The 21,238-nt window shown below is 44.3% G+C and overlaps 1 protein-coding gene across 1 annotated transcript in view; it reads left to right on the top strand.

The window, feature by feature from the left end:
• Positions 1-21,238, top strand: part of plxnb3 (plexin B3) — a 79,874-nt gene that overhangs the window by 39,283 nt on the left and 19,353 nt on the right. The window contains 13 exon segments of the mRNA XM_080534999.1: positions 2,279-2,379; positions 2,894-3,026; positions 3,462-3,624; positions 4,685-4,793; positions 5,555-5,663; positions 6,426-6,554; positions 10,051-10,170; positions 13,244-13,334; positions 14,253-14,419; positions 14,939-15,090; positions 15,378-15,483; positions 16,915-17,051; positions 20,267-20,443. Of these exon segments, the coding sequence (XP_080391125.1) occupies positions 2,279-2,379; positions 2,894-3,026; positions 3,462-3,624; positions 4,685-4,793; positions 5,555-5,663; positions 6,426-6,554; positions 10,051-10,170; positions 13,244-13,334; positions 14,253-14,419; positions 14,939-15,090; positions 15,378-15,483; positions 16,915-17,051; positions 20,267-20,443 (1,694 nt within the window).

The following is a 21,238-nucleotide window of genomic DNA, read 5'->3' as shown; positions in this document are numbered from 1 at the left end:
TCATATATGTTAAGGTGTGTGTCATGTATGTTAAGGTGTGTGTGTCATGTATGTTAAGGTGTGTGTCATATATGTTAAGGTGTGTGTGTCATATATGTTAAGGTGTGTGTGTCATGTATGTTAAGGTGTGTGTGTCATGTATGTTAAGGTGTGTGTGTCATGTATGTTAATGTGTGTGTGTGTGTGTGTGTCATGTATGTTAAGGTGTGTGTGTCATGTATGTTAAGGTGTGTGTGTCATGTATGTTAATGTGTGTGTGTGTCATGTATGTTAAGGTCTGTGTGTCATGTATGTTAATGTGTGTGTGTCATGTATGTTAAGGTGTGTGTGTGTGTGTCATGTATGTTAAGGTGTGTGTGTCATATATGTTAATGTGTGTGTGTCATGTATGTTAAGGTGTGTGTCATGTGTGTCATGTTAAGGTGTGTGTGTGTCATGTATGTTAAGGTGTGTATGTCATGTATGTTAATGTGTGTGTGTGTGTCATGCATGTTAAGGTGTGTGTGTCATATATGTTAAGGTGTGTGTCATGTATGTTAAGGTGTGTGTGTCATGTATGTTAAGGTGTGTGTCATATATGTTAAGGTGTGTGTGTCATATATGTTAAGGTGTGTGTCATGTATGTTAAGGTGTGTGTGTCATGTGTGTTAAGGTGTGTGTGTCATGTATGTTAATGTGTGTGTGTGTGTCATGTATGTTAAGGTGTGTGTGTCATGTATGTTAAGGTCTGTGTGTCATGTATGTTAAGGTGTGTGTGTCATGTATGTTAAGGTGTGTGTGTCATGTATGTTAAGGTGTGTGTGTCATATATGTTAATGTGTGTGTGTGTCATGTATGTTAAGGTGTGTGTCATGTATGTTAAGGTGTGTGTGTGTGTCATGTATGTTAAGGTGTGTGTGTCATGTATGTTAATGTGTGTGTGTGTGTGTGTCATGTATGTTAAGGTGTGTGTGTGTCATGTATGTTAAGGTGTGTGTGTGTCATGTATGTTAAGGTGTGTGTGTGACATGTATGTTAAGGTGTGTGTGTGTCATGTATGTTAAGGTGTGTGTGTGTCATGTATGTTAAGGTCTGTGTGTCATGTATGTTAAGGTATGTGTGTCATGTATGTTAAGGTGTGTGTGTCATGTATGTTAAGGTGTGTGTGTCATGTATGTTAAGGTGTGTGTGTCATGTATGTTAAGGTGTGTGTGTCATGTATGTTAAGGTGTATGTGTGTCATGTATGTTAAGGTGTGTGTGTCATGTATGTTAAGGTGTGTTTGTCATATATGTTAAGGTGTGTGTGTCATGTATGTTATGGTGTGCGTGTCATGTATTTTAAGGTGTGTGTGTCATGTATGTTAATGTGTGTGTGTCATGTATGTTAAGGTGTGTGTGTCATGTATGTTAACGTGTGTGTGACATGTATGTTAAGGTGTGTGTGTCATGTATGTTAATGTGTGTGTGTCATGTATGTTAAGGTGTGTGTGTTATGTATGTTAAGGTGTGTGTGTCATGTATGTTAAGGTGTGTGTGTCATGTATGTTAATGTGTGTGTCATGTATGTTAATGTGTGTGTGTCATGTATGTTAAGGTGTGTGTGTCATGTATTTTAAGGTGTGTGTGTCATGTATGTTAAGGTGTGTGTGTCATGTATGTTAATGTGTGTGTGTGTCATGTATGTTAAGGTGTGTGTGTGTCATATATGTTAAGGTGTGTGTGTCATGTATGTTAAGGTGTGTGTGTGTCATGTATGTTAAGGTGTGTGTGTCATGTATGTTAATGTGTGTGTGTCATGTATGTTAATGTGTGTGTGTCATGTATGTTAAGGTGTGTGTCATGTATGTTAATGTGTGTGTGTCATGTATGTTAAGGTGTGTGTGTCATGTATGTTAATGTGTGTGTGTCATGTATGTTAAGGCGTGTGTGTCATGTATGTTAAGGTGGGTGTGTGTCATGTATGTTAAGGTGTGTGTGTGTCATGTATGTTAAGGTGTGTGTGTCATGTATGTTAAGGTGTGTGTGTCATGTATGTTAAGGTGTGTGTGTGTCATGTTTGTTAAGGTGGGTGTGTCATGTATGTTAAGGTGTGTGTGTCATGTATGTTAAGGTGTGTGTGTGTCATGTATGTTAAGGTGTGTGTGTCATGTATGTTAAGGTGTGTGTGTCGTGTGTGTGTGTCATGTATGTTAAGGTGTGTGTGTGTGTCATGTATGTTAAGGTGTGTGTGTGTGTCATGTATGTTAAGGTGTGTGTGTCATGTATGTTAAGGTATGTGTGCCTCCTGTTCCTCTCAGGTGACCAAGGTGCCGGTGTCTCAGTGTGAGCAGCAGACAGACTGTCAGGCCTGTCTGTCTGTCAGAGACCCGTACTGTGGCTGGTGTGTGCTGGAGGGCAGGTAGGCCACCGTTTACAAACCTCCTCTCCTCTCCTCCCCTCCCCTCCCCTCTCCTCTCCTCTCTTCTCCCCTCTCCTCTCCTCCTCTCCCCTCACTCTCCTCTCCTCCTCCCCTCTCCTCTCCTCTCTTCTCCCTTTACTCTCCTCCCCTCTTCTCTCCTCTCCTCCCCTCCTCTCCTCACCTCATCTTCTCAGTATTAACAGTACCAAAGTGGTTATCTCACCCATTTCGCAAGTGTCCTAGTTACATACAGTATCTTGACACATAATATTTACTCTATTGGAAATATGTATCACTGGTAAACACCCTGAGTTCCCGTTCTGTGTTGGTGAGAGAACATTGACAGTCTGACAGAGAAAGACGTGGATATTCAGGTGATGTAACCGTTGAACCGTGTCCCTAGGCGATGTCGCGCACGGCCCAGGTTACCATCAGGTGAAATGGAAACAGTTCGAAAAACCAGAGCACTTTGGTCAACCTTTTCCCTCGTCTTTCGTTGACTTCCTCCCGACAGATGCAGTCGTAAGCTGGAGTGCCAGCGCCATGCCCAGCCCAACCACTGGCTGTGGAGCTACCAGGCGGCTAGCCAGTGTGTGACGGTGCAGAGCCTGGAGCCTGCCATACAGAGCAGGGAGGAGCAGACTCAGGTAGGCTTCTCCTTCGAAATCAACTCCTAGCTCCTAGCCGATAGCTATTAGCCAATAGCTCCTAGCCGATAGCTCCTAGCCATTAGCTCCTAGCCAATAGCTCCTAGCTCCTAGCCAATAGCTCCTAGCCAATAGCTCCTAGCTAATAGCCCTTAGCCCCTAGCTCTTAGCCAATAGCTTCTAGCTCTCTAAACCGTAATGTCGACCTGTGTGTAGATATGTGAGCGTGACTGTGCAGAGCATGTACCCGGGCCATACAGAGCAGAGAGGAGCAGGTGCGTGCGTGCGTGTGTGCACATATCTGTGTGTTTCGGTGTGTGCATGTGTGTGTGTGTACATGTCTTCTCTGTGTGTGTGTGTGTGTGTCTGTGTGTGTGTGAGAGAGGAGAGGTGTTCCTGACCGTCCCCTCTGTGCCCCCCGGCCCCCCCTCCCAGGTGTCTCTGACGGTGGCCCAGCTCCCAGCGCTCCCCGAGGGGGGAGAGTCTCTCTCCTGCTCCTTCGGAACTCTACCGGCCCAGCCCGCCGTCGTCACGGGCAACAGGATCACCTGTCAATCACCTCTGCCAGAGCTCCTCCCCCCCAGCCCAGCAGCAAGCGGTGCGTGAGAGAGAGAGAGAGAGAGAGAGAGAGAGAGAGAGAGAGAGAGAGAGAGAGAGAGAGAGAGAGGGGTCCATGCCCGCCGTGCTCACGTTACCCCCACGCCCAGTTTAACCAGCCCCGACCAGCTGCTTTGTAGCGAGCGGAGCCAAACTTAGTCCCTCGGCCCGATTGAAAAGGAATAAATCACACACACACACACACACACACACACACATGCGGAATGGGATCTATCACCCTGGCAATACGCCAATGAAACTGAAGTATGGCCTTCTCTGTTTGAGAAGGACTCTAACCGTCACGTTATATGAAGTCGTTTATTTCGAAACGATCAAACCTTTTTGCAAATCTGAATTAATATTGGAAATCTGCCCGCCGTGCTCTAAATCATTAGAGCATTATTCTGGGCTACGTCTGAAGCCAAACGTAGCCTCATATAGCCCTAAGGCCCCCAACTATTCGGTCAAAACTATCGTCTTAACTGGACATATCTTTGCCCTTGTCCTGGACGTATCACACTGTACATATTGTTCTACTGTACATATCATATTGATACTCATGGTCATATATTGACTTCTTATATTCATAATCATTGCACGTATGCTGACTTTAGATTAGTTTACTTATACTCACTGTAATAGTGTATACTGTCCCACCATGCACTGTCCATACAGTCTTGTCTTTTGCACTACGCACGACCTGGTTAGATGCCCAACTGCTTTTCGTTGTCTTTATTTTTGTACTCTGTCCATGACAATAAAGTTGAGTCTCATCTGATGTAATGTCATTTACATTGACATTGATTGATTGGCATTTAGCAGACGCCTTATTCCAAAGCGACTTACAATCGGTACATTTGACTAAGTACGTGAATCATCAATTCACCAGTTCTAGCAGGAAGAGTAATCTAGCTCAGGCCAGGGGCCATTAGCAATCGTTGTGATAGAAGAAGAAAGAAAGAAAATAGAAGAAGAAAGAAAGAAAGAAAGAAAGTGTGTGTGTGTGCACACATTAATGTAATGTAATGTAATGTGATGTGATGTGATGTCTCCCTGTTCAGATCACATGTCTCTGAGCATTGCTGTGATGTTCGGGGAGGTGACGGTCTCCCAGGCAACCATCACCTTCTACGACTGCAGAGCTGTAGGGATGCTCAACTCTACCTCCCCGTAAGACCACGCCTCAGCACACACACACACACACACACACACACACACACACACACACACTAACTAAACATGCATGCACACATACACACTAACTAAACATACATTCACAGGCACACACAGGCACATATTAACTAAACACACACACACACACACACACACACACACACACACTGACTAAATATGCACACACATGCACATGCGCACACACGCACACACACACACACACACACACACACACCACCCCTCCTCTCCTCTCCACACCACACATAATTCTGTTCTCCAAACTACTGAAGATTGTCATGGTGTGAATGTTTACTGGCAGTTATATTTGCATACATGCATACGCACGCACGCATGCACGCACGCACGCATACATACATATATTTACATTTAAAACTCTATAAACAACAATTCATTGCACATTTGACACTCTCTCACACACTTATACACGCACTTGCATTCAAAAGAGCTATAGGACATGTATACTACATACTACTGCATGCATACTATTCATACCGGATACCCAATATTATTGTTGTGGTCTGTTGCTATACACTCTGCCACCTTACGTTATTGTTTTAATTATTAAGACATTGTTTACAATGACACTGTCGATCGTTTGACTGTCGATTGTCCCATTTGTTGAAGGGCTAGCTTCCCTTAAAGCATGTCATCGCAGTGTACAGTGTATCCTGTGTATTCGATGCATTATGACAAAGAAACCAACGAACCTGGACATCCTGTCTGGTGTGTTGTCGTAGGTGCATGGCCTGCGTGGGGAGCGAGTGGCCGTGTAACTGGTGTGCCCTGGACCAGCTGTGTACCCACAACCACAGCTGTCCCCACCAACACGTCATCCACAACGCTAAGGTAAGACCACCCCTGACCCACCCTGTCCCTCAGTAACACTAAGGTAAGACCACCCCTGTCCCTCAGTAACACTATGGTAAAACCACCCCTGTCCCTCAGTAACATTATGGTAAGACCACCCCTGTCCCTCAGTAACATTATGGTAAGACCACCCCTGTCCCTCAGTAACATTATGGTAAGACCACCCCTGTCCCTCAGTAACATTATGGTAAGACCACCCCTGTCCCTCAGTAACATTATGGTAAGACCACCCCTGTCCCTCAGTAACATTATGGTAAGACCACCCCTGTCCCTCAGTAACACTATGGTAAGACCACCCCTGTCCCTCAGTAACACTATGGTAAGACCACCCCTGTGGTAAGACCACCCCTGTCCCTCAGTAACACTAAGGTAAGACCACCCCTGTCCCTCAGTAACACTAAGGTAAGACCACCTGACCTACCCTGTCCCTCAGTAACACTAAGGTAAGACCACCTGACCTACCCTGTCCCTCAGTAACACTAAGGTAAGACCACCTGACCACCCTAGCTGCTCCCCCACACCTGAACATGGCTTGTTGTGTATAGCAGCGCAGCCTTTCTGTTTCAGCAGATAGGAGGAGCTTTCCTCTTTGTTTACTGGTTCCGTCACATTCCTTCGGTGTGTGTTTGTTTTAAATGGAATGCTTTTACTGTGAACCCGAATCGAGTATTCAAAAGTGTGTGTGTGTGTGTGTGTGTGTGTGTGTGTGTGTTTGGGTGCGCTTCCCGCCCTGTCCACTAGGAGGAGCAGGCAGAGCCGCGGGGCCCAGCCTCGTGCCCGTGTGTGTGGGCTCTCCAGGGCTCGCCTCTGGTGCCCATGGGCTTCCTCACCCCTCTGGCTCTACTGGGGAGGAACCTGGACGTGTTTGAGGTGAGGGAAACACCGTCACACACTAGCCTCTAGACCAGGGGTAGGCAACCTTTTTTATATGAAGTGACATTTTTTAATTTTCTTGTTAGTCAGTGTGCCAACCACAATATCAACATTAATTATGACTCGACATCAAACCAAACCAAACAGACCAACAGATCTGCAATTTTATTCCACAACATGAACAACAATTTTCAGCAAAGAGCTATGTATGCAAAGCCATGTATGCTAAATAAACAGGCCTAACAGTCAACTAACTGAAACTTGAACAAAATTACCAACATAACATCTAAGACAACTAAAACGTTGTGATGCGTAGCACAACTTTAAGCAAATTGGTGCGCTCAATTTCTAACAAAGTTGCTAACTGCGCTCCCTATGGTTATCATTTTAATAAGTAGGCCTAACTGGATGGTGATTATACAAGGGTCTTACTTGTATGAATTATAATTTATATTTATATAATTATTTGGTTGTTACTTACATTTTATTCTTTCATTCCAACCACAACAACATTTTTTTTTTGTTAGCAAAGAGCTATGTATGCAAAGCCATGTAAACAGTCCTAACAATCAATGTGATCCCTGGCCCTGTTTTCCTTTGCTCAACTCCATTATCTGGGGGTGGTACTTCGTCACTTTAAGTAACAGACAAGCTTCGGAGTGGTCAGTTGTCAGACGGCTGCGTGAGAGGCTCAGCACGCTCTTCATGTGTGAGAATATCTGCTCACACAGTGTGTCAGTGCAGATCGCTTAACTATGAAGTTAACAACCTTCACCACTGTAGCCATAACCTCATTAAGATCAGACTTTGACATCTTTGCACATAAGTTTTCTTGGTGTATGATGCAGTGGAGTTTCATAATGGGCTGACCAACTCGTTCCTCAATTAATGCAACCGCTCCCCTCTGTTTCCCCGACCATGGCAGGGGCACCATCTGTTGTCACCGCAAAAATCCTGCTAATATCAATCCCTCGCTCCACAAAATGCTCGATAAGAACTTTGGCGATGTCCTCACTTTTTGTTGTTTCTGGCATTGGTTTTAGGCAGCAGAGCTCCTCCCTTACAGCAGAATCACAGTATCTTGCTATGACAGCCAGACGTGGCATGTCATTCACATCTACGCTCTCATCAAGTGCGAGGCTAAACACCGTCGCATCTTTCAAACCAGCGGTCTGCTGCGCTTTCACGTTTTCTGCCATTTCTCCTATTCTTCGTTCCACACTTCTGGCTGACACTGGGATGTCTTTTATTCTTGATTTTATTGTGTCTTTGTTTGATAAGCCTCCAAACAAAACATCTGAGCTGCAGAAGAAAGCCTCCTTAACAGTAACACTTGTATCGAATCGAATTCAGAATTTTACTTTGAAAATTGGCGCCAGAATACGACTCTCGTGGAGTGGATGAGAGACTAGGGCTGCATTCGTAAATTCGCCCTGAGAGCGCCGGAGCGTCCCTGAGACTGCCTCTAGTCCAATCAAATTACTTGGTACCATTGTGACGTTGAACCCAGTGTGCGCGAATTTACGAACGCGGCCAAAAAACAAAAAACAAAAAAACATTCTCCCATTCTCGCACTTATTGCTTGCGTGCCACTGTTTAAGCTGTCGCGTGCCACTGCTGGCACGCGTGCCATAGGTTGCCGACCCCTGCTCTAGACTCTAGTCACACGTTCAAACAGTAGTGAACAGTAGTGAGGTGTAGTGAACAGTAGTGAGGTGTAGTGAACAGTAGTGAGGTGTAGTGAACAGTAGTGAACAGTAGTGAGGTGTAGTGAACAGTAGTGAGGTGTAGTGAACAGTAGTGAGGTCTAGTGAACAGTAGTGAGGTGTAGTGAACAGTAGTGAGGTGTAGTGAACAGTAGTGAGGTGTAGTGAACAGTAGTGAAGTGTAGTGAACAGTAGTGAGGTCTAGTGAACAGTAGTGAGGTGTAGTGAACAGTAGTGAGGTGTAGTGAACAGTAGTGAGGTGTAGTGAACAGTAGTGAGGTGTAGTGAACAGTAGTGAGGTGTAGTGAACAGTAGTGAAGTGTAGTGAACAGTAGTGAGGTGTAGTGAACAGTAGTGAGGTGTAGTGAACAGTAGTGAGGTGTAGTGAGGTGTAGTGAACAGTAGTGAGGTGTAGTGAGGTGTAGTGAACAGTAGTGAGGTGTAGTGAACAGTAGTGAGGTGTAGTGAACAGTAGTGAAGTGTAGTGAACAGTAGTGAGGTCTAGTGAACAGTAGTGAGGTGTAGTGAACAGTAGTGAGGTGTAGTGAGGTGTAGTGAACAGTAGTGAGGTGTAGTGAGGTGTAGTGAACAGTAGTGAGGTGTAGTGAACAGTAGTGAGGTGTAGTGAACAGTAGTGAAGTGTAGTGAACAGTAGTGAGGTGTAGTGAGGTGTAGTGAACAGTATTGAGGTGTAGTGAGGTGTAGTGAACAGTAGTGAGGTGTAGTGAACAGTAGTGAGGTGTAGTGAACAGTAGTGAGGTCTAGTCAACAGTAGTGAGGTGTAGTGAACAGTAGTGAAGTGTAGTGAACAGTAGTGAAGTGTAGTGAACAGTAGTGAGGTGTAGTGAACAGTAGTGAGGTGTAGTGAACAGTAGTGAAGTGTAGTGAACAGTAGTGAGGTCTAGTGAACAGTAGTGAGGTGTAGTGAACAGTAGTGAGGTGTAGTGAACAGTAGTGAGGTGTAGTGAACAGTAGTGAAGTGTAGTGAACAGTAGTGAAGTGTAGTGAACAGTAGTGAGGTGTAGTGAACAGTAGTGAGGTGTAGTGAACAGTAGTGAGGTGTAGTGAACAGTAGTGAAGTGTAGTGAACAGTAGTGAAGTGTAGTGAACAGTAGTGAAGTGTAGTGTACAGTAGTGAACAGTAGTGAAGTGTAGTGAACAGTAGTGAGGTGTAGTGAACAGTAGTGAAGTGTAGTGAACAGTAGTGAACAGTAGTGAACAGTAGTGAAGTGTAGTGAACAGTAGTGAAGTGTAGTGAACAGTAGTGAAGTGTAGTGAACAGTAGTGAGGTGTAGTGAACAGTAGTGAGGTGTAGTGAACAGTAGTGAGGTGTAGTGAACAGTAGTGAAGTGTAGTGAGGTGTAGTGAACAGTAGTGAAGTGTAGTGAACAGTAGTGAAGTGTAGTGAACAGTAGTGAAGTGTAGTGAACAGTAGTGAAGTGTAGTGAACAGTAGTGAGGTGTAGTGAACAGTAGTGAAGTGTAGTGAACAGTAGTGAGGTGTAGTGAACAGTAGTGAGGTGTAGTGAACAGTAGTGAGGTGTAGTGAACAGTAGTGAAGTGTAGTGAACAGTAGTGAACAGTAGTGAGGTGTAGTGAACAGTATTGAAGTGAAATGGACCAGGGTGTGGTGGGTTCATCCATTTTTGAATTCACTGTGCCAAAAGAGATGAATTTTCCACTTGATTTCTTGCACCCGCCCCCCCCCCAACCCTAAAATGGCTGCTTTGATGTACGGCTTCACTTAGACACTAATTTTGGTCTTCCCTGCTCCTCCTCTTCCTCCAGGATGAAGAGGAGTACTGGTGTGTGGTGGTCATAGAGGGGGCAGAGTTCAGCCTGCCGGCCACTCTGGAGAAGACTGACGACGACCCCAAGACTCACACCTTCACCTGCTCTCCTCACCAGGTATACACACTACCCCCGCAGGAAAACCTGGGGCCGGTTGCATAAAGATAGATTAAGACCGGTCTAAGCCTTAGACTAGTCTTATATTCTCAGGTTAGTCCAGTCTAATTAAGACTGCCTAAAGCCCGATTTATGCTTCTGCGTCGATTTTACGCACGGCTACGGCGTAGCCTACGCGAGGGCTCTCCAAGTTTATAGTTCTGTGTTGGTCCGCGGACCGCGGACCGCGTCGCATTGGTCGGTGTACTCATAGCGGCATAATAGCGATCAAAAAACGTATTTTTGTTATGCTTGTTGTAAAGAAAATGTCTATAATGCATTGAAATGACAGTAAACTAAGATAATAAGATGGTTATCGTCATTTTTCAATTCTTTGTTAATAAGTAATTACAGAAAAAGTAAATGACATTTCTGTCATGACTTTCGCATTTACGAGAGAGTCGGAATGTGACGCTACCAAGCGGACCAATCACAGTTGTTATAGATAACTTTACATTAAATATGTCTATCATAAATATAATTTAAACCCAACGAACAGCCATGGGGCTCCCTGTAACTAATCATTTATTTCTAAATAAACAGGATTGTACATCTCGTAAATGTGAATCGCGCTTCTTATAGGAAGGCTGTGCCTCCATAGGGCGCTCTGTTGGAAAGGTGTACTCAAAGCAGCATAATAGCGATTTTTGTTGTTGTTATGCTTGTTGTAAATAAAAGTTCTATGATGCATTGAAATGTCATTAAACTAAGATAATACGATGGTTATCATAATTTTTCAAATCTTAATTAATAAGTAATTACAGAAAAAGTAAATGACACTTCTGTCATGGCTTCCGCATTTTGGCCGACGTGAGAGTCGGAATCATATCGGAATCATGTGCTACCAAGCGGACCAATCACTGTGCTTACGGTTGCGTAGAAACTGCCGCGTAGTTACATTTTTTGAGAGGTGCGCGTCAATCTACGCCGTAGCCTACGCAAGGCTACGCGGGCCTACGCAAGCTACGCCGTAGCCTACGCCGTCGATTTTACGCAGAAGCATAAACTGGGCTTAAGACTGACTTATTTTGAGGTTAGAAAGTTAGCCACCTTCCCCCCTGGCTAAGCTTCACTTAAGAGCTGTGTTGCTATGGGAACGAGTCAGGGCTAGTAGCTAGCTAACACGGTAACTGCAGTGCGGTAAACTACTTCACTGGTTAAAACTGCTAGGCAGTATACTTTTCTCCACATTATAATCTTCCAATATACATACGTTTTCAGCAGAAAATGGAGTTGATCTCTCATATCTTGCTGTTTCGGCCGCCATGTTTTTTCTTTCTGAATTGACCTAGAATGCATTGCGTGACAGGCTGTCTAAGTCAGTCTTACCTTAGTCACTCATAGGCTAGCTTTATGCAACAGGAACATTTTAGAGTCTATAGCAAGACTGACTTAAAGTGAGATCTAAGTCTAAGACTGGGTCTATTTTTATTAAAGTGAGATCTAAGTCTAAGACTGGGTCTATCTTTATTAAAGTGAGATCTAAGTCTAAGACTGGGTCTATCTTTATTAAAGTGAGATCTAAGTCTAAGACTGGGTCTATCTTTATTAAAGTGAGATCTAAGTCTAAGACTGGGTCTATCTTTATTAAAGTGAGATCTAAGTCTAAGACTGGGTCTATCTTTATTCAAGTGAGATCTAAGTCTGAGACTGGGTCTATCTTTATTCAAGTGAGATCTAAGTCTAAGACTGGGTCTATCTTTATTCAAGTGAGATCTAAGTCTGAGACTGGGTCTATCTTTATTAAAGTGAGCTCTAAGTCTAAGGCTGGGTCTATCTTTATTAAAGTGAGATCTAAGTCTAAGACTGGGTCTATCTTTATTAAAGTGAGATCTAAGTCTAAGACTGGGTCTATCTTTATTAAAGTGAGCTCTAAGTCTGAGACTGGGTCTATCTTTATTCAAGTGAGATCTAAGTCTAAGACTGGGTCTATCTTTATTCAAGTGAGATCTAAGTCTAAGACTGGGTCTATCTTTATTAAGGTGAGCTCTAAGTCTGAGACTGGGTCTATCTTTATTAAAGAGAGCTCTAAGTCTAAGACTGGGTCTATCTTTATTAAAGAGAGCTCTAAGTCTAAGACTGGGTCTATCTTTATTAAAGTGAGATCTAAGTCTAAGACTGGGTCTATCTTTATTAAAGTGAGCTCTAAGTCTGAGACTGGGTCTATCTTTATTCAAGTGAGATCTAAGTCTAAGACTGGGTCTATCTTTATTCAAGTGAGATCTAAGTCTAAGACTGGGTCTATCTTTATTAAGGTGAGCTCTAAGTCTGAGACTGGGTCTATCTTTATTAAAGAGAGCTCTAAGTCTAAGACTGGGTCTATCTTTATTAAAGTGAGCTCTAAGTCTGAGACTGGGTCTATCTTTATTAAAGTGAGATCTAAGTCTAAGACTGGGTCTATCTTTATTAAAGAGAGCTCTAAGTCTAAGACTGGGTCTATCTTTATTAAAGAGAGCTCTAAGTCTAAGACTGGGTCTATCTTTATTAAAGTGAGATCTAAGTCTGAGACTGGGTCTATCTTTATTAAAGAGAGCTCTAAGTCTAAGACTGGGTCTATCTTTATTAAAGAGAGCTCTAAGTCTAAGGCTGGGTCTATCTTTATTAAAGAGAGCTCTAAGTCTAAGGCTGGGTCTATCTTTATTCAACCGGGTGCAGGAAGGTCCTCTCCAACCGCTCTGCTCCTCCGGTGCTTTTAATCAACATTGTTGTTTGTTTCTGTTCCGTCTATGATTAGTCACTGGAGCGGCATAACACAGTTTGGCACAAGTTCTCTTCTTTTTTTGTCCTGCTAAGATGTAAAAAAAACAACAACAACAACAACAACAAAAACAACACTCTTTTTCAGTTTTCACTTACTGCCCAGACACATGACTATAACATGAAAATTGTTACGAGTTATCATGTGTCTATGTGGACTTCATTCGTCATCTGAATTTTACCGAATTGAAATGGAATGGACCCCCTATCGTGGACTCTGATGATCACAGAGTGTGTCTCTCTCTTTCTCTCTCACTCTCTCTGCCCCTGCTCTCAGTTTAAGTACCCAGTGAAACAGTTGGAATACTCCGCCCCTATCTACCTGAAGAGAGGCTCCCTGCGCATAGACTCCGCCCCTAGCCTGCGATGTAAGTGGCTCTTTACATCCTGTCAGGTTCACAATGCAAATGTTGACTTACGCCGTTTCCCGCTCTTCATTGCCAGTTGGCTGCTTTAATTTCGCCACTTTGGGATTGCGAATGTGCACTCGGTTTGTCATTTCTCTATGTTAAAGGAACGGTTGACTCTTTTGACTTTCACTTTAGTTTGTTAAGATATATCTCCCACGTTGACGATTGGCCCAGAAGGCTTTTAAGTGCTCACCGTAGTCATTTATTTAGTTATGTCCAGGCTGCCACGATCGCTCAATTTCTAAAAAGGAAATGAAGTTAAACGTTGAGCAGCATCCAGATATAACTACATAACAAAGGTATGCACTTAAAAAAAAACATCTCAGTCGTAGATATGGAAGATATATCTAAAAACAAATGTATACGTGTCAAAATAGTGAACCAAAAAAACAAAAACAAGCAATCAATCACACATAATTATAATCAGACACATCTGAAGATCAAGCTGACCAACTGAACCCTTAACCCAAAAATTATTACATGATAGACAAACCTTTAATAATAATATAATATATGCCATTTAGCTGAGGCTTTTATCCAAAGTGACTTACATTGCAGTGAGTGCACACATTTCAGTATAGATGGTCCCAGTGGGAATTGTACCAACAACCTAAGCGTTGTTAGCGCTAGTGGACCGGTCGTTCTCTGTGACGGCTGATGTCCTGGTGGGACAGTGGGTCTAGAACAGTCTTGTGTGTGGTCCTGTGTTCCCAGTGGGTCTAGAACAGTCTTGAGTGTGTTCCTGTGTTCCCAGTGGGTCTAGAACAGTCTTGTGTGTGGTCCTGTGTTCCCCAGTGGGTCTAGAACAGTCTTGTGTGTGGTCCTGTGTTCCCCAGTGGGTCTAGAACAGTCTTGTGTGTGGTCCTGTGTCCCCAGTGCAGCTGTATGACTGCTCGGCGGGCCAGGCTGACTGTAGCCAGTGCCGGGCGGTCCAGAGTGACTACGGGTGTGTGTGGTGCGGAGGGGACACCCCCGGCTGCGTCTACAACCTCTCCTGTACCGCGGCCCCCGCCCAGAGCTGCCCTCCGCCCAGGATCTCAAAGGTACCCCAAACCCGCCTCCCTCCCTCTCCCCCCCCCCCAAAATGACAGACACAGACACCCCTGACTCCCTTCCCCCAAAGTACACCACAACGACATTTAAACACAACACCCTAACAACCCTTAGCGTCATTAGCATCTCTCTCAGGTTAGCACTAGGTTCGCTGTTCAAACTCGAGGTTGTGAGTTCGGTCGCCTCTCTACTTTTTTTTTTTACACTAGAACAGCCCCTGTGAGTAAAAATATTTTCAGGACCCTCCTTTCATGACATTTCCTAGATATGTGCGTTCTACCACCCAGTATCCTTCCATTTTTCAAAATCACATCAGGATAAGCTAGTATAAAGCTATTTTGCTAGTTTTACTGTGTAGGGAGGCAGGCTAATTGACAAGACGCGCCAACTAGTGGTCGCTGTGTGTAAATAGCAGCTTCCCATTGTAAAGACTATGGTAATTTGACCCCCGAGGCTACGGCTGTCCTAGTGTTAAGATGTGTTCTGTTGCCGTGGTGTGTGCTGTCCAGATCCAGCCCCTGACCGGGCCAGTGGAGGGGGGCGTCTTGGTCACCATCTGGGGCTCCAACCTGGGCATGCAGTACCAAGACATCCAGGAGGGGGTCACTGTCGCCGGGGTCCGCTGCACTCCCCAGCCCGAAGACTACCTCATATCTACCAGGTACTGAAACACTGTGGAGATCAGTGTGTTCCTATTCTAGACGACGTTTGTCAGTTAGGACAATTCTGCTGTATTGGACTGCGACTGTGTATTCAGTCACCTATCTAGACTAGAGAATATCAGGTCCAGTGTCAAAATCCAAACGCCCTGACATGGAGGATTATGGTGGTGAGTCGTCTGAGAGCTTTTCTCATGAGTGTGTTTGCGTGTGTGTTTGTGTGTGTCTGTTTGTCTGTGTGTGTGTGTGTGTGTGTGTGTGTGTGTGTGTTCGTGTGTGTGTGTTCCAGGATCGTGTGTGAGCTCCAGCCCAGCCCCCAGCAGGCTGTGGGGCCCGTGGTGGTCACAGTGGGGGACTCGGACCCTGGCAGCTCCCTGGAGTCCTTCACCTACCAGGTCACACACCTACCACACACCTACCACACACACACCTACCACACACACACACACCTACCACACACCTACCACACACCTACCACACACCTACCACACACCTACCACACACACACCCACCACATACCTACCACACACCTACCACACACCCACCACACACCACCTACTGTACTACACCACACACCCACCACACACACACACACCACACGCCTACCACACACATACCCACCACACACACACACACCACACGCCTACCACACACACACCCACCACTCACCTACCACACACACACACACCACATACCCACCACATACCCACCACACACCCACCACACACACACACCCACCACACACACACACACACCACACGCCTACCACACACATACCCACCACACACACACACCACACGCCTACCACACACACACCCACCACTCACCTACCACACACACCACATACCTACCACACACACACCACACACCCAACACACGCCTACCACACACCCACCCACCACTCACCTACCACACACACCCACCACACACACACCCACCACACACCTACCACACACACCCACCACACACACACACCACATACCTACCACACACCCACCACACACCCAACACACACCTACCACACACCTACCACACACCCACCACACACCCACCACACACCCACCACACACACACACACCACACACACCCACCACACGCCTACCACACACACACACACCACACACACACACACACACACCACATACCTACCACATACCTACCACACACACACCACATACCTACCACACACCCACCACACACCCAACACACACCCACCACACACCTACCACACACACACACCACACACACCCACCACACACCCACCACACACCTACCACACACCCACCACACACACACCACACACACACCACACACACACCACACACACACACCACACACACACACCCACCACACACCTACCACACACACACACCACACACCTACCACACACCCACCACACACACACACACACCACACACCCACCACACACCTACCACACACACACACACCACACACCTACCACACACCCACCACACACACACCACACACCTACCACACACCCACCACACACACACACACACCACACACCCACTACACACCTACCACACACCTACCACACACCACCTACTGTACTACACCACACACCTACCACTTTGATCTACCAATCGATCTTTAGGAAATAGAATAACATCATTGTTATTAAGTTCTTCATTGAAAGCTCCCATACTGCTACTTTGCTGACGTGCATGTTGTCCCATGCTGTAAAGTATAAAGTATATCCATGTAATGTGTGTCTGTCTGTGTGTGTGTGTGTGTGGTGTCTGTGTGTGTGTGTGTGTGGGTGTGTGGGTGTGTGGTGTCTGTGTGTGTGTGTGTGTGTGTGTCAGGACCCCCAGGTGAGAGGCCTGGTGCCGTCCCGGGGGCCGGTCTCGGGGGGGACCACCCTGACGGTCCAGGGCAGCCAGCTGCTGACGGGCCAGAGGAGCGACCTCTCTGCCTACGTAGGACAGCAGCCCTGCTACATGTGAGCATCTCTAACCCTAACCCTAACCCTACGTAGGACAGCAGCCCTGCTACATGTGAACATCTCAGCCACACAGGACATGAAAGAGTTTGAATGAATGAATGAATCTTTATTGCGAACATGATTTTAAAATAAATAAAAAAACAAATAACTAATACGAAGAGTACAGGTATCACTGTTGGAAAGGGAGTAGGATGAGGCCTAAGCTTATCATGTCCTACCCCTATCCGTCACTTTCAAGTGAGAACAATAATACTTAAATTATATAATCCAATTAATTAATACATACATTACAGTATCAACAGTACTAATAATTTTCCATTCTTAATACTGAAACAACACAAAATAAACAAATAGTTTCAAAACAATTCTTAATACTGAAACAACACAAAATAAACAAAACAATTTCAAAACACTAGACTGATGTATATCCGTAAGAGAACATGTTCTACATTAATCATAAAATAGTGCGGCAGCTTAGCAAAATGATGGGGACGCGCCGGACAAAAGCACCACATTTTTTCCATGTGCTCTACATCACCATAGCTTTAAATTTTTGGTGGGAGCCACTTCATCAAGATGGCCGATGGCGGCCATCTTGGATTTCCAAGGTGGCCGCCATGTAAAATTGCATCGGCCATCGGCCATCTTGATGAAGTGGCTCCCACCAAAAATTTAAAGCTATGGTGATGTAGAGTACATGGAAAAAATGTGGTGCTTTTGTCCGGCGCGTCCCCATTATTTTCAAATATGGTCTTAAGCCACCGCACTAAAAGGACTTAATCAAGATTGATTACAACTTTTTTATAATATATTTATTTTATAATATTTCTATTGAAGGACAAGATGGAAAACATACAATGGACAATAAACCAATATTTTCCTTCAAATTTTTTTAGAAACATAAACATCCCCCTTCCAATCTCACCCCGCCCCCAACTTAGAGCAATATAGTAGGGGGCTTGAGTCTGCCGAACCTGAAAGAATACTTCCACGCGGCCCAGTTGAAATATGTAAATTGTTGGTGTAAACCGGATTATGGAGCAAAATGGAAAGAAATGGAAAAATAATTTGGAATGTGCCCGATACAGAGTGTCATAGGAGATAAGGAAACATTTAAGAAGGTTAAGAATCAAATGGATTCGATCACAAAATTGACCCTGGAATTATGCTTCAGAATATTCAGACACAACAAGGCGGAGAAGGACGTAAATGTATTGAAATGGGTGGCTTTTGATAGCAATTTTAAACCAGCTGGGCACGGGGGGGATTCGGACAGTGGGTGGATAAAGGCATGGTGCACGCTGGTAGATAAGGGGAAGGTAGTGAGTTTTCAGGACTTGAAAAACACATATGACCTGGATTGGCGGGAATTCTACAAATATCTTCAGATGCGGGATTATTATGAGAAACGGATTGGACAGGAACTGTCCCTAGAAGTGAATGAGGTGGTACAAATTATGATTGATGCATATAAAGGGAAGCGGGTCAGGGCTATAACGACATTGTACAAGGCATTGATGAGTGGCAAAAACACAACACGGTATATAAAAGAAAAATGGGAAATGGGAAAATTAATTTCTAATAGAAATATCTGAAGATGATTGGGATAATATGTGGGAAAAACATCAGGCATCAACCTGTTCACAAGCGTGGAGAGAGTTTTCCTGGAAAAATCTGATACGGTTCTTTATCACGCCCAAAATAGCAAATAACTATTCTGATACGAGAAAACCATGTTGGAGGAATTGTGGGTTATCTGAGGCTAACCATGCCCATATATTCTGGAATTGCCACAAACTAACAGGGTTTTGGGGAATGATACATGGGATAACACAAGAAATTCTGGGTTACAAATTTCCTATGAACCACAAGCTGCTCTATCTGTGTAACTACACACAGAATGAGATACAGGCGGGGGGCTCTTATCTATTTAAGACACTCATGGTTGCTGGGGAAAAGGCTATCACAAGGAAATGGGGTACGGAAGACTTACCTACTCAGACCCAAAGGGGAAATTCATGTTATGGACTGACTCACAGGTTACGACTTTTAGGACCACAGATGGACAGTAAATGGATGAAGTGGACTTTATGGCAATTGACACAGATTTGAGACATGACAGCAGTAGCTTTTTATTTTTCTAATGTTTTTTCTTCTGGTTGTTTTTGTTGATGTTGACTTGTTGTATTATTGTTCTTATTGTTGAATAAAATGAAAATTGCAACAACAAAAAAAGAGCAATATAGTACATTGAAAAAGGAAAATAAAAATAAACAAAAAGAACAAAAGCATTCACCGGCTAATTGAATATTAGAAGCATTGACAGTCTTCAAAATGTACAGAAATGTTCAGTATACTGAAGGCTACTTAGAATTAGAAAATGTTGACACATTGATTACAACTTTAAGGATATTATTATGTACAGTAAGCAATTAAGATAACATCACTACTGTCATTTTATACAAAATGAAGCAAATTTACATTATATATATATTTATTTTCTTCTTGCGAATAACACGATGACTGCCAATGGCCCCAGGCCTGAGCATAGATGACTTTCTCCTGCTATGACTGGCGGATAGATGATTCACTTACTTAGTCAAATGTGTCGCCGGCTAGTATTTGGATCAACCAGACGCAAAACAGAAATACGTGAAATCAGTCTTCAAACTATTTCTGACCTAAAAGTATTAATGTGCTATTAATGTACTTCTTGTCGGACGCTTTGGTTAAAGTCGTCTTGCTACATGCCCCAAAAATGTAAATGTAACAGCAACGTATTGCAACACAACTTCATATGCTCTATTATGAGCTTGTTCTATTGCCTGTCTATAAGTGAACAGAAACAGTGTCTGCTTGTAACAATGTCTTTGTAGCGTGTGTAAATGTTCTCTGTTTGAGATGTCTAGGGGTGATAGAACGACAAACACGTTATTCATGGCCGCCTTGCACTCTCAGGCGTGGAAGTGTCGCTGCGCTGTGGATGTGCTGTATCTGTTAACCTGCCCTGACGCATTTCCTTTTTTTTCTTCTTTCCTTTCTTCCCCCCGTTCCCCCGCCCCCTCCTCTTCCTCTTCCTCTCCTCCCCCATCCCCCTCTTAATCTCATCCTTGTCCTCTTCTTACCCCCATAACACATTCTATCTTCTTTTCTTTTTTTCTTTTCTTTTTCTCTTTCTTTTCCCCCTCCTTCTCCCCCTTTTCCCGGCCCAGTTTGGAGGAGGTGAATGACACCCAGCTGGTGTGTCGTACCAGCCCCACCAACCAGACGGGCCAGCTGCCTGTGAGGGTGCTCTTTGGAAAGGCGGAGAGGGCGGTGCCCACCATGGTGTTCCGCTACATGGACGACCCCGTCATCACCGACGCCACCCCGGCAGAGAGCTTCCTCCAGTAAGAACACATCCCTGGAACGGAATAGAAATATAATAAAACTAGAATAAACTAGAGCTTCTATGAGTAGGATCAACCCTACACTGCACTCAAAACAAAACTGTGGGATGAGATAGGATAGTAATAGATAGCTATATAATATATGTACTGTGTATATTCCACCCAAGGCCTCCATTGCACTCATTGTCAGACCTTTATTACTATTGATGGTATACTCTGGTATGAATCATTATTACTATTGATGGTATACTCTGGTATGAATCATTTCACTGTGTCGTTTACAGCTATATCCTGTGTGCCTACGATACACACACTTTGATTTGATTGAAGCAGAAACCTATACTGTGTCTGCACTGTAATATACTGCCCCTCCCTGGAGTAGCATGGAACGGACATCAAATAGACGACACTAGAATAACATGGAGTGGAACTGTGTCTTTTGAACTCCACTGGGATGAACTCAGGTCTTTTGCTAGCATATCATCCCAATAGAGCTCTCAGGTCTTTTGCTAGCATATCAGCCCAATAGAGCTCTCAGGTCTTTTGCTAGAATATCAGCCAAATAGAGCTCTCAGGTCTTTTGCTAGCATATCAGCCCAATAGAGCTCTCAGGTCTTCTGACGCTGGTTTTCTCTGTGTACCACATGTACAAAAGAAGAGATTTGGTGAGGCTGCATTCTCATTTTATGCTCCCAAATTGTGGAATGCACTGCCAGTTTACATTAGGGATGCAACCTCAGCAAATATGTTCAAGTCAAGACTAAAAACCCATCGTTTTAATATTGCCTTTAAATG

Source organism: Nansenia antarctica (assembly GCF_963989245.1).
Source record: "Nansenia antarctica genome assembly, chromosome: 6".
NCBI lineage: Eukaryota > Metazoa > Chordata > Actinopteri > Argentiniformes > Microstomatidae > Nansenia > Nansenia antarctica.
Note: the sequence above shows the minus strand (reverse complement) of the source record. Positions and strands in the feature narration are given on the sequence as shown.